The 13,933-nt window shown below is 44.5% G+C and overlaps 1 protein-coding gene across 5 annotated transcripts in view; it reads right to left on the reverse strand.

The window, feature by feature from the left end:
• Window positions 1-12,155, reverse strand: part of LOC128324787 (ERC protein 2-like) — a 36,569-nt gene extending 24,414 nt beyond the window's left edge. For 2 of the 5 annotated variants that reach the window (XM_053249803.1, XM_053249797.1), the window contains exon 1: window positions 4,739-4,984. In XM_053249803.1, the coding sequence (XP_053105778.1) occupies window positions 4,739-4,903 (165 nt within the window). In that variant the 5' untranslated portion in view covers window positions 4,904-4,984. Of the gene's footprint in view, window positions 1-4,738; window positions 5,020-5,481; window positions 5,616-12,028 lie in introns of those variants that run through there. The other 3 variants (XM_053249818.1, XM_053249827.1, XM_053249809.1) reach the window with 3 other exon arrangements.
• Between the last annotated feature and the right edge of the window lie 1,778 nt (window positions 12,156-13,933).

The following is a 13,933-nucleotide window of genomic DNA, read 5'->3' on the forward strand; positions in this document are numbered from 1 at the left end:
AGAATGTTTTGACGTCTGTGAAATGTGAGATCTGCTCCTCTCCTATCTGTAATGCCTCACCATCCAAACAACGAGACTCCAAAGTGCAGAATTCTTGGAAACAAATACCCTGGCCAACATCTCTTGGTCACTCCTTTGGGGAACACTAAAAGTATATTTAAGAGATTTATCGTTTCCTACATAGCATGTTGGGGACGGGGAGGTGGTGGAATGAGGCTAGAAAATCAGGTCACCCTAGAAACCAAACGTAAACAATTATCAAAGTCTATAATAACTTATCAGCATCTGTTGTATTTGAAGCTCTAATCAGGACAAGATATGAAGTTGATCAACCACATTCTGTTAAGTAGATTTCACCCTATCTTAACCAGACAAATATACTGGGAAAAGCTTTTAGCATTCTTTTTTAGACATGCAATAAAACCCCTGCTGTGAGGGACAGAGAGAGCCTTCTTCACATAACTCAAAAGGCAATGAGCCATTCAGACAAAAATATTTGGCATTTACACATGGCAGAGCCTGGTCCACAGAAGCCATCTCCACTTTCTTAAACTGATATATCTTTTCGTTTAAGGGAAGACCTGAGCAGATTTCTGGCTCAGCCATTATCAACACTTGAAACGGAGAGGGACATCAATATCAAATGAAGACAAGGCCTCGGCCCTTAAAGGAATGGTGCAAATCTTTTACTGAATTGCTGAAACTACTGGTATCCAATACGGCAAGCCAAGCAAATGGAATATGGGGAGCCCCCTGCTTTTTATAGGGAGACTTAATTATGTGCTTTTAGCCTTGAAACAACTCTATCAGGTGCTCTAGTTACAGACCAATGTTGATGCCAGCACCCCACAATATTGAGATTACCCACAATGCTCAAATTCAGCCAGGTGGGCTGTGTCTCCAGAAAACAAGGCGGCCCTCCACACCCACCAGCTCCAGAGGCTTAGCAGTCCATGGGGGTGAGGGTGATGGGGAAGGAAGACTGTCTCAGAGCACTGACTGGCATTCAATACAGAAACAGTGTTCCATAGTAGGGATGTGCAGAACGTTCCAACGGCGAAACGTTTTGACTCGAAATGGACGTTTCGAGGGTTTCGAGCTCAAAACACCCTTTAAGTAAGGGGTTGTTTCAAGCTCGGAGAAGAACAACCCCATTTCAATTGGGGTTACCTTCTTCTGCGTGATCCCCACCGCACATTAAGGTCATCTGAGGAGGTTCGTCTCCAGTTGCCACCAGCTTGTTTGGTGGCGACTCGGAGGCGGGCCTTCTCTTTAGCTGCTCCGGGGCTGTGGAATGCGCTCCCTGCGGAAATCCGGAATTTGAATTCTCTATTAGCCTTCAGGAGAGCCCTTAAAACATATTTGTTTGGCCTGGCTTTCCAGGGTTTTAAATTTTGTTTTAATATTTTAACCTGATTTTGGGGCTTTTAATCACTGTAATTGTTTAATTGTTGTTTTAGAATGTTTTTAAATTGTTAATTGTTGTTATATTGTTTTAATTTGTTTTAGCTCTTTATTGTTTTAGTGGTTTGTTTTAATTTGTGAACCGCCCTGAGCCATTTTGGAAGGGCGGTATAGAAATCCAGTAAATAAATAAATAAATAAATAAAATGTTTTGACATTCCGAGCACCATTTTGGAGGACTGTTTATCTCTTGCTGATTGTTTTTCTGGCACTGGCTTCTGATTGGCTTGTGATCTGCTTGCCGCTTGGTTGGCTTGTTTTCATACAGATCAAATGTTGTCATGCAACTGTGAGGGAGGAGGAACACAAAAGGAGGGAATTTCAAAATGTATTCAAAGGGCCTGGGAGGCAGAAAGAGCCCTTATAGCGTGCTTCTCTTGAAGTAGAAGATATATCAGAAGAGGAGGAAGGTAGTTTGGATTTTGTGATTTTCTTGAGTATAATATGCTGTGCTATTGCTCCTATAATTATCTGGTTTTGCTGGTTCAGATTGACAAAGGCAGAACTTCGGTGTCTGCCTTCTCTGAGTTGTGGTTTTCTTTGTGAGAGCTGCCTGTGTGTGTGTGTGTGCACATGTGCATGAATGTAATATTTCTTGATGATTGCTGTGATGAGCTCCATGTATGGCCTTGAGACTAACTTGTGCTTCACTCACTGCTCTGGTCTATTCTGCAATCTGCATTGCCAAGGTACTCAGTCAAAATGTGGCGGAAGTTGCTCTAGCTGAGCTTATGGCTATTAGGGATGTGTGTGAAATACTTTGGCAACATCTCAGGGGGCGGGGCGGGGAGCCTTTAAAAGGAGGCAGGCAGGTCTTCTCTGCCTCTCCCTCAATCCTCCACTACCCCATGCCACCCCATTGCAGTGCTCTTCTAAGCAAAACTACTCTGTGAAAGCAGCAGCCTGTCCACGGGCTCCTCCCAGCACCCCCTGCGCAACCTCAGTACGCAAAGCGTCACCATGGGGCGGCAGAGGATTGGGGGGGAGCAGATAAGGCCTGCCTGCCTGCCCCCTTTCAAGGGCAACCCTTGCCCAGCGCCAAAACGTTGCAGCTGCAGGGAGCCGAATCATTTTGGCACCTCTTCAATGAGGTGCCGAAACGATTCGGGCTCATCCCTAATGGCTATACTTGCTGCTAAGGAAGCGTGCTTCTGTGGCAGCTGCTGCAATGCTAGGAAGTAACGTAAGGAGTAATAATTGTGTGAGAAGGCAACTTGTGCCAATGATGTTACCGCAGAGCAGGCACTGTGGCTAGCAGTGGATTCTGGGTCTGTGAATGGTTTTTTGGCCATTTTGGACTGTATTTGAAATGTGTGTGTTCTGTGTTGGGAGAGCCCTTTTACTATGTGCTTCTGCAGTATTTTCCAAGTCAGGGTTGCAAAATGCATTGCAAATTGCAACGCAAAACTTGTGTACTGTGCACTCTGTGAGTGCAGCTTGTTCCAGTCATAGGGAACAATGGGGAAACTCAAAACATCCAATTGTTCCCCATGGGTAGATCCTAGGAACACCAAAGTGGGTTGTGTGGTAGGGCATGATGGGTGCTACCTACCACCCAACCCACAAAAGAAATGGGCAAGTGGGTGATGTTTAACAAATAGGATCCTATGGGGGTTTGGGGGAAAGGTTAAAATGTGGTAAAAATAGCCCACTTGCCCATTTCTTTTATAGGTTGGGTGACAGGTAGCACCCATCATGCCCTATCACACAACCCACTTTGGTGTCCCTAGGAGCTACCCATGGGGAACAATGAGATATTTCCAGTTTTCCCATTGTTCCCTATGGCCAAAATACTCAAAACGTTTCAGGGTGTGTGTGTGTGTGTGTGTGTGTGTGTGTGTGTGTGTGTGTGTGTGAAAACAGCCAGTTTGACCACTGTTTTGATGCAATGTTTTGGCTGTTTTGCATTTCAAGCTCAAAACAAAACACAAAATTCATTTTGTGCACATTCCTAATGGAAAAACTCTGGAGAATCTTTCTGGAAGGACAGTTTGGAAATTCACAGCCTTGTTTGGAAGCAGGAGTGGCTCATCCTAATGAGGTGGGGGGGCACCAAAGGAGGCAGCTTAGGTTGGTCCTCTCTCTCTTGCCTTGCCCAAGAGCTGTACCTCCTGAAGGCTGGTTATTCATCAGGTAGAGCTGTGTGGCACAGCGCTACCTGATGAATGGCCAGCCTGCCAGCAGCGCAGCTCTCAGACAGGGTGGGAGAGAGAGGACTAACCCAAGCTGCTACCAGGCACCTACTCCTTCTCTGCTGCCCCACTGGCTTGTTAGGACCAGCTGGCTAACAAGGAATGTCCAGGATTAAATTGTTCACTGTAGTCATCATACACTCATAGGGATAAAGGTGGGGAGGCAGTTGGGAATGAAAAAAGAGGAAAAGTTTAAATAGGAAAAAGGAAACAGAAGAGCAAAGTTTGCCAACACAGAACTATTATGCTATACAAAACAAGACATTCTTTAATTAAATCAGTTCTGTGCCAGTTTTCTTATCACATAGGTTTTCCACTTCCTGGTAGATGGAGCTTTGCAGGATATCCTCAGGAGTCGAAATCAACTTGACAGCACACATATTTAAACTGCCCAGAGATGGAAGTGAGGGGCAAGTGAACAAATTAGATAGATAGATAGATAGATAGATAGATAGATAGATAGATAGATAGATAGATAGATAAGGTAAAGTGTGCTGTCAAGTCGATTTCAACTCCTGGCACCCACAGAGCCCTGTGGTTTTCTTTGGTAGAATACAGGAGGGGTTGACCATTGCCTCCTCCCACACAGTAGGAGATGATGCCTTTCAGCATCTTCCTATATCTCTGCTGCCCACTATTGTACCAGCAGGAATTCGAACCAGCAACCTTCTGCCTGTTAGTCAAGCATTTCCCTGCTGCACCCTTAAGGTGACTAGATAGATAGACAGATAGATAGACTGTAATTGTACTTTTCTTGAGAGTCCCCCCCCCCACATATGCTGATTGGATTGATTAATTCATCCGTTAACCCTAACTTGTGTGATGAGTTGACCAAGATGGATGTAATTATGTGGCAGCCCTATGGATTAACCGCACAGGCTCACCTACATAGAGACCATCTTTTGGAGTATATGTACCCTGTGCTCTCATTTTTCCCTTTCAAAGAGTATGTTATGTGCCAAAGTGGGTGGGGGATCTACACCAGAGAGCCAAGGGTGGGGGGAGTAACGTCGCCCCTTCCCCTCTTGGGGTATAATAACCAGTCTTCCTCCCGCCCAACTTTTTTGGCTTTGCAAACTCGCCTTGAGAAGGGAGATGCTTTCCTTGGGTGGAGGCGGCAGGCAGATGGGCGTGTAGAAGGTGCAAGACACAAAACATGGCTGTGAGCTGCTATTGCGGAGGTGGCGATGGTGGGAGAACGAAGAGGATGAGCAGGTCAAGTCTGCATGGCTCCTGAAAGGGATCATTTAGTACCTGGACATCTTCAGCCCCAGCTTTCCAAAAAGCAGGATCCATGTGGCAGTTGGTGTCCGTAGCAACGCCGCGGGGATAATGGAGCCCCAACGTTCTACAGATGGGGAGGCAGCCAACCAAGGCAAGCGCTAACCACTGACACACGCCGTCTGATTCATCCTTCTAAAAAGGATTTTGAGAAAACTGAGAAGACTTCACTTAAGGTTGACGAGAAGCAGTACCCAGTCGTTGTTTTTTTTTGTTTTTTGTTTTAAACTTGTCTGCTATAACTTTATATATTGGCTTGATTTTTTAAAATTCAGGTTTCAGGTATTTCTGTGTTTTCCAATACAGCAAAATGAATCCACTATAATCAAGAGGAAGAGAAAGAAGAAGAGGAAGAGGAAGAGGAGGAAGAAGGAGAAGAAGAAGAAGGGATGGAAATCAAATGCAGGGGCACACAGAATATTCGAACAGTCTTTTGAAATCCTTTCAGATGGCAAAATAGGCCCTTGGCCATAAACGATTCTGCTACCATGAATGTGTTAGTCTTTAAGGCATCATAAGATGCCCTGGATATCTAAAGGACCACCTGCTTCCAAGGGTTTCTGCCTGCTTGACAAGAGGATTGGAAGGGGCTCTCTTCCTCCTGCCGATGGTGAGATACTCAGCTGTTGAGCATGCAGAACAGGGGCCTTCTCAGTCATTGCCCCCCGGCTTTGGAATGTTCTTCCGGCTGGCATCCGCTCCTCAGCCTCTATCACAGTTTTTTAAAAACTAGTAAAGACGTGGCTCTTCATCCAGGCTTTTATATGAGAGTATGGTTTTTACTGCTGCTGCTGATTTGTGTATTACTGTTTTATATAGGTTCTTAAATTTTTACATAGAGATATATTATTTTTATTTATATTCAGTATTTGTACTTGTATTTTAATTGTGCATTGTTTTAATTATATTGTAAACCAATATCATTGTATTATTTTAATGAATAATATTGTAATATTAATATTGTATTATTTTAATGAAAAGCAGTATAGAAACAGAACAATCAATCAGTCAATCAATCAATCAGAGTCTTGGTTGCTGGTAGCAAACCAGTACATCTACCTCTCGGGAACAGAAAATTATATCCATGCCTATCTTAGAGATTCAGCATTACTTTCTCGGTAGATCTTAGCTGATTCTAAGTACCGTGGTATTACAAAAGCTTTTTAGGAACATAAGAACAGCCCTGCTGCTGGATCAGGCCCAAGAAGGCCCATGTAGTCCAACATCCTTCTTTCACACCGTGGCCCGCCCCCTGGGCCTCTCTCAAGATTACCTTTCCCTCTTAAGTTATGACCAGGCTGTACAGGTGTTGAAACAAAGAATTCTGGACATAGAATATCAGAATGACCTTCGTCTTATTTCTGACTATATTATCAGGAGGAGACTTGATTTTCCTTTTGGAGGTTCATCTTCTTATTTACAAACCTTAATCTACCCCCGCCATCAAAGGGCTTTTTTCTGGGCGAGACACAATGTACTGCCCTCTGCAGTGCTTTCTGGGAGATTTGTGAAGGTCCCAAGGAGTGACAGACTTGGTCCTTGCGCTTTAGGGGATGTTGAAAATGTACAACATGTTCTGTTGCGTTGCTTATTCTATAGGGACATACGACAGACTTTATTAACTCCAATTGTATTAACCTTACCCGGTCGTTCAGAAGAATTTTATGCTGCTTTTTTGCTTGCAGATAAAATTCCTTCCATTACGTATAAGGTGGCTAAGTTTTGCTCTATTGCTATTAGGACTCGACAGCAACTAACTTCCTGTCCGGTCTTCTAGATTCTTGGCTCGGTTAGGATGTTGGATAACAGCTATCTTTATATGCAAATGGGATTTGTTCTCCTTCTGATTGTTACTATTGTTATTTTATGTATTCTTTTTTATCCGTACTTTTCTGTAAAGTTTTAAACTGCATTGCTGATCTTTGATCACTGATAGTAATAAACTAAACTAAACTAAACTAAACACAGTGGCCCACCAGATGCCACTGGAAGCCCACAGGCAGGAGTTGAGCGCATGCCCTCTCGTCTCCTGCTGTTACTCCCCTGCAACTGGTACTCGGAGGCATCCTGCCTTTGAGGCTGGAGGTGGCCTTTAGCTCTCCAACTAGTAGCTGTTACCTGCTTTTATAGCAGGTAAATTCCAGAAGGGTCTGCTTGAAACAGATTTGACTGCTCTTTTACAGTTTCATCAGTTCTCCGCATGGATCAGTGCAAATTCTGCACAAATGGCTGGTGCAGCAGCGGCCGTGGGGACTTTCTCTTTTAGTACAGCCTGTGCAAAAACCAGCCGGGTGTCTGAGAAAGCTTCCAGATTTTGTTTCTTCCACTTGCCATCATGTTTTTGCTTTGAGCAAGGCTTACTGTTGACTAACAGTTTTTTTCTGTAAAGTAAGTAATTCAAGAGATAAACTTTTCTTTGAATCAGGCCCCAGCCCCTCCCTCCCAAAAAGGTCTCCTTTGACTGAAAGGTTCACAAATCTGAAATATAAATGCATGAAAAGGCATGGGTGGCTATTTGTTTTTCCTTTCTGGACAAGTGATCTGTGGATGCTTTCAGTAGACAAGGATTTCTGAGAGGAAGTGTGGCTCTGCTGATCCTTTTGGATCTCTCGGTGACTTTTGATACCATCAACTACAGTATCCTTCCGGGTCACCTGGGGGAGGGGAGATTGGATGGCACTATTTTACAGTGATTCTGTTCCTACCTCTCAGGTAGATTCCGGATGGTGTCACATGGAGACTGTTGCTCTGCAAAGTGACAGGTACTGTATGGAGTTCCACAAGGGTCCATACTGTCTCCAATGCTCTTTAACACCACAGGAGGTTTGGTGCAGGGTGTTATCGATATGTTGATGACACCCACATTTATTTCTTCCTATCAGGAAATGGCATAACTTCCCTGCCTGGAGGCAGTAATGGGTTGGATGAGGGATAACAAACTGAAGTTGAATCCAAATAAGATGGAGGTACTGACTCGGGGGTGGGTGGGTCTGGACCCGAGAGATGGTTTAGATGTGCCTGTTCTGAAATATTAGGTACATAGTTTGGGAGTGTGCCTGGATCCAAAACTCTCTCTGGTTTCTCTGGTTGAGGCAGTGGCCAGGAGCACTTTTTATCAGCTTCAGCTGATACGTCAGCTATGCCCATTTCTGGAGGTAAATAACTTTAAAACAGTAGTACATATGTTGTTAACTCTAAGCTTGATGACTGTAATGCACTCTGTGTGGGGCAGCCTTTGAACATAGTTTGGAAACTACAACTAGCATAATGTGACGGCCAGGTTGGCCCTTAGGACAACCCGAAGGGACCATATAACACCGATTCTGAAAGAATTGTACTGGCTGCCAATATGTTTCCGAGCAAAATACAAAGTGCTGGTTATTACCTATAAAGCCCGGAATGGCTTAGGTCTAGGGTACTTAAGAGGCCACCTTCTTTTTCTGGAACCCTGCTGCCTACTAAAATCATCTGGGGAAATCTGGTTACAGTTGCCGACAGCTCGTCTGGAGGTGACTCAGGGCTGGGCCTTCTCTGTGGCTGCCCCAGGGCTTTGGAATGCACTCCCTGTCAAAATAAGAGCTTCTCCATCTCTGATTGCTTTTAAAAAGACTATAAGACACACCTGTTTTCTCAGGCTTTTAATTAAAATTAATTTTAAACAGTTGAATTGTTTTAATCCTGTGAAATTATTTTGTTTCACTCTGTGAATTGTTTTTGATTATTTTTATTTGTGAGTTTTAATTGATTGTTTTTATTTTTATACTATAATTGGGATTGTGTACACCGCCTAGAGATGTATATATCAGGTGGTATATAAATATGTTTGTTTGTTTGTTTGTTTGTTTCTTAAAACAAGTTACAAACATATACAAAAACTTAAAACAATTTAACAATTTAAAAATAAAACAGAGATTAAAACCTAAAAAATTTAGGAAGCTGAGGAAGCTTGGGCGAAAAGATGGGTTTTCAGGTGTTTTTTAAAATTTCCAGAGATGGGGAAGATCGTATCTGAGCAGAGAGCGCATTCTACAATCTCAGGGCAGCGACCGAGAAGGTCCGTCTCTGTGTAGCCACCAAACGAGTTGGCAGTAACTGGAGACAGACCTCCTCAGATGATCCCAATGGGCGGTGGGGCTCTTAGTGAAGAAGATGCTCTCTTAAATACCCAGGGCCCAAGCTGTTTAGGGCTTTATAAGTTATGACTAGCACTTGTCCAGAAACGTATTGGCAGCCAGTATAGCTCCATCAGTAACATGGTCTCTCCGAGATGACCGAGAGACCAACCTGTCTGCCGCATTCTGAACCAACTGAAGTTTCCGGACTATGTACAAAGGCATCTGCACATAGAGCACATTACAGAAGTCAAGTCTGGAGGTTACCAACAGATGTGCCACTGTTTTGAGGTCATTGATCAGCCGAAGCTGATAGAAAGCACTTCTGGCCACTGCCTCAACCTGAGAAACCAAGGAGAGGTGTGGATCCAGAAGTACTCCCAGATTGCGAACCTGTTCCTTTTTGGGAAGTGTGACCCCATCTATCACAGGTAGATCAAAATCGTCTCAAGAGTTCTGACCCCGCACAATAAGTACCTCCGTCTTATCTGGATTCAGCTTCAGTTTATTCTCCCTTATCCAGCCCATTACTGCTTCCAGGCAGGCATTTAGGGAGGATATGCCAGCTCCTGAAGAAGTTGACATGGAGAAGTAGATCTGGGTATCATCAGCGTACTAGTAATCAGAGGCGTATCTAGGGAAAATAGCGCCTAGGGCAAGCACTGAAATTGTGCCCCTGTCCAAACATCTGATACCCATCTTTCAGATAACTTTACCATAATATCAGCTGAAAAATACAAGTCAAACTCGTTAATCTTTTAACATTTCAAAAACTATTTAGCAGTGGATGTAGCCAGACCAAAAAATGCTGGAAAACTACAAATTTCAGTATGTTTGGGCTCATGAAATACCCAAATACTATGTGGAGGTGTACTTGGAAAACTAAACAGAAGTGCCTGTCTAATTCTCTACTGTGCATTGTAGCATCACCATTACATAAGTTTTAAAAATAAATTGAGAATTTGGCTTTTCCCAGATACTCTGAAAAGAATTAAAGGATATGCAGAGTAAACTGTGTCACTCCTTGGAATATATTCTAGTATTTCAGAAAGACATATTAAAATGAGAGAAAGAGAGCAAGAAACTCCCAGTGGGCCTTAATACTAAGGATTTCACACTGATTCAAAGACAAACTCACCATTAATAGCCATATTATTAAGACATCACATCTAACTCACTCATCACAAAAAACAAAGTTAGAGCAAATAAATACAATCCTAGCTCATAAGCTTCAGCTCAGTATTCACAAGCCCTGATTCTCTGTACATAGTGCCAAACTGAATATGTGTACTGTGACATATATTATATTAAATTTAAATTTTTTTAACCTGTAGCCCCTTTGGGGGGCTTCCTAAAGGCCATGGGGGGTCTGCAAAGATTCCCCCCCCAGCCTCTAGGGCCTCGCAGGGACCATTTGATCATGTGCGGTGGCCATTATATTTTAAAAATAATTTTTTTTAAAAAAATGGCCACTGAAAACAAAATGGCCGTTGCGCATGCTCAGATGGCCTCTGCAAGGCCTGGCATGGCCTAGCATGCCATGCATGATGGCCATTTTGTTTTTGGCACCCATTTTTAATTAATTTTAATTTTTCAAACTGGCGCCCCCCTCAAGTGGTGCCCAGGGCACGTGCCCTGCCTGCCCTACCCTAGATACGCCCCTGCTAGCAATACCCAGCTCCAAATCCCCTGATAATCTCTCCCAGCAGTTTCATGTAGATGTTAAAAAGCACTGGAGAAAGTACAGAGCCTCGAGGGACACCATACTTAAGCTCAGATTTTGAAGAGCAACAGTCTCCTATCAACACCATCTGGAATCTATCTGAGAGGTAGGAGTGGACCCACTGTAAAACAATGCCTCCCACCCCCAACACCCTCAGACGTTCCAGAAGGATACTGTGGTTGATAGTATCGAAAGCTGCCAAGAGATCCAAAAGTACCAACAGGACACTTCCTCTGTCAAGAGATCCAAAAGGACACTTCCTCTGTCAATTGCCAATTGGAGATCATCCATCAGTCCGACCAAGGCAGTCTCCACCCCATAGCCCGCCCGAAAACCAGTTTGAAATGGGTCTAGATAATCAGTTTCCTCCAAGACTACCTGGAGCTGAGAGGCCACCACCCTCTCAATTACCTTGCCCAGCCATGAGAGGTTGCACCTTAAGTGGTGCAGCGGGGAAATGCTTGACTAATAAGCAGAAGGTTGCCAGTTCGAATCCCTGCTGGTACTATATTGGGCAGCAGCGATCTAGGAAGATGCTGAAAGGCATCATCATCTCATACTGTGCAGGAGATGGCAATGGCCAGCCCCTCCTGTATTCTACCAAAGACAACCACAGGGCTTTGTGGGCGCTGTTAGAATAATGCTATTGGACTACAACTCCCATTATCTCCAATAGCCAGTGTGGCTGGGGGTGATGGGGAGCTGTAGTCCAACAACACCTGTGGATCCAAGGCTGGGAATCCCTGATCTAGAGCCTGAATGAGTTTGGAAACCAAGGGCCCTTGCAGGAGAATGAGCATACAGACCCACACACATCCTAACCTGTGTCTCCACATTGTGGAGACGTAAGTTTCGGGTGGTACAGAAATACATTAAACAAACAAACAAACAAAAATTGTAGCAGGCATCTGCTGAATTGAGCTCTTGTCCAATCAACCAACACACTTCCTAGTTATCAACAGTCCCTCCTGGTGCTTCTGCTTATTATTTACAAACAATAAATATTTTAAATAAATATTTATTTACTGCTCACAATTGGGGTGGGGGTGGGGAACAACATAAGATAGACACCAGCAACTGTCACTGGAGTGGTTACTGGGCTGGGATTGAATAGGGCCAAACAAAAAGGTTTTTAAGCGAGGCAGCTGATGGACTGAATGAGCTGAATTCATTGGCTGAATTCATGATGCAGGCAAATATTGGTGCTGTTGGGAATGAATGAAAGCAGAGGAAAGGAAAGGAAGTGAACGTCCTACCGCAGGGTCCTTCCAGTTCAGATCTTGTCCAGATGAGATAGATCCAGATTAGCAAAGCCTAGGTCCACAAACAGTCCCCTGTCTAAACACTCGAATGATCCAGGATCTGAGGAGCTGCTTGGCAACCTGTTCTAACCATGCGTGACATCACGGAGCACATCATAAGGAGAACCCGAGTGAAGGAAGGTCTGGCAGCTTCTGGAGCAAAAGCCGTGAGATCAAAGCCAGCTCCCCAAACCATCCCTGCAGCACTAAACCCACTGGTGCAGTGCTGCAGGGATGGGCAGGGACGCAGACCCGGGACTCCTCTCCTCCCCAAATTATCACATTTATCTAGGTGGGGTGTGTGGGCATTGGGGTAGGCATGGCTATGGGGTGTTGCTGTCTGGACAGGTGTGGCTTTGGGGGCTGTCATGGAGAATGCCTGCACTTCTGAATCTGCAACTACATCACTGACCAAACCAACCTGGCTGGGTGGTGGATGGCTTTTCTTCCCACATCTGAGCAGGGCCTTCTACTCTTCTTTTGCTGTGAGCAATTCCATGTGCTGTAAAGACCACACGGTCATCCTTCGCCAACTGCTAGGGTTCCGTTCTGGCAAAACCTTGCCGTTGGCAAATTTGTGGTTGGCGAGGCATTAAATTACAAGGAAGATAGGAACATAGGAAACTGCCATATACTGAGTCAGACCATTGGTCTATCTAGCACAGTATTATCTTCACAGACTGGCAGCGGCTTCTCCCAGGTTGCAGGCAGGAATCTCTCTCAGCCCTATCTTGGAGAAGCCAGGGAGGGAACTTGAAACCTTCTGCTCTTCCCAGAGCGGCTCCATCCCCTGAGGGGAAGATCTTGCAGTGCTCACACATCAAGTCTCCCATTCCTATGCAACCAGGGCAGACCCTGCTTAGCTATGGGGACAAGTCATGCTTGCTACCACAAGACCAGCTCTCCTCCCTGAGGAGTTAGGGGAGTTAGTTAAGAGTTAGGAGTCAAGGGAGTTAGTTTTTCTCCTCCCCAAGGAGTTAGGGGAACCACGACCACAAAAAGACCTAAAACTAAAGGGGAAAAATTCGCTAAAAAATCACACACACACAAAAAATTCCCATGATATCACCAAGAGTCGCCAAGAAGAATGAGCAGCGGATCTCGGAAGTGTGCTTCCTGTGTTGTGGCACCGCAGTCCCTACGCAGACAGCAGGGTGCCGTTCACATTTCCGAAGTCTTGTTTCAAATTTAATCACTGCAATATAGTGCTATGACGTCCTGTATCCAGCATAAAGATGTTCCTGTTTTTCCAGGTTGTTAGTTTTTGTGAGAATGAAACCCCTGCTGGGTGCTTCGCTATTTATGTTTTGAATGCAACTTGACTGAACGGAAGCATTTTGCCGCTGTTGAGCAGCTAATTTGGAAAGCGCCAATGACACCACCACCACTGCCACTTTTTTCCTGGTGTGTTGTGTGGTGGGGGGAGCCTCTTTCCTCCATGCATGTCACCACTGCTACTGCTGCTTTTTGACTGCCCTGCTGTGGCCAAAATGAGATGCCACCACCAGCAGTTTAGAAGTTGAGCACGAAGGGATGGAGAATTTCTTGAATAAGTTCTAGGGGTGTCAAGATGCACCCTGACAGTGACTCTGAGTAGGCCAGGGAAGAAGACGGAGTCCATCCTGGCCCAGATCCCAGCCCCCGATGACAGCCCATGGTACAAACAGGGGGAGCACCTGCAAACTTCCTTTCATGAAGCCTTTGATCAGCTGTAAGTTGGTTGTTATGGTTGTTGCTCTGCTGTTTCTTTGGTTGTTTTACAGTTTTAATGGTTTTAATACTTGGTTTTAATACTGGTTTTACTGCTTATTTTGTAAACCGCCAGGAGATATTGGTATGAGAAGGCATATAAATGTAATA

This window comes from Hemicordylus capensis, chromosome 1, assembly GCF_027244095.1.
Source record: "Hemicordylus capensis ecotype Gifberg chromosome 1, rHemCap1.1.pri, whole genome shotgun sequence".
Lineage (NCBI taxonomy): Eukaryota > Metazoa > Chordata > Lepidosauria > Squamata > Cordylidae > Hemicordylus > Hemicordylus capensis.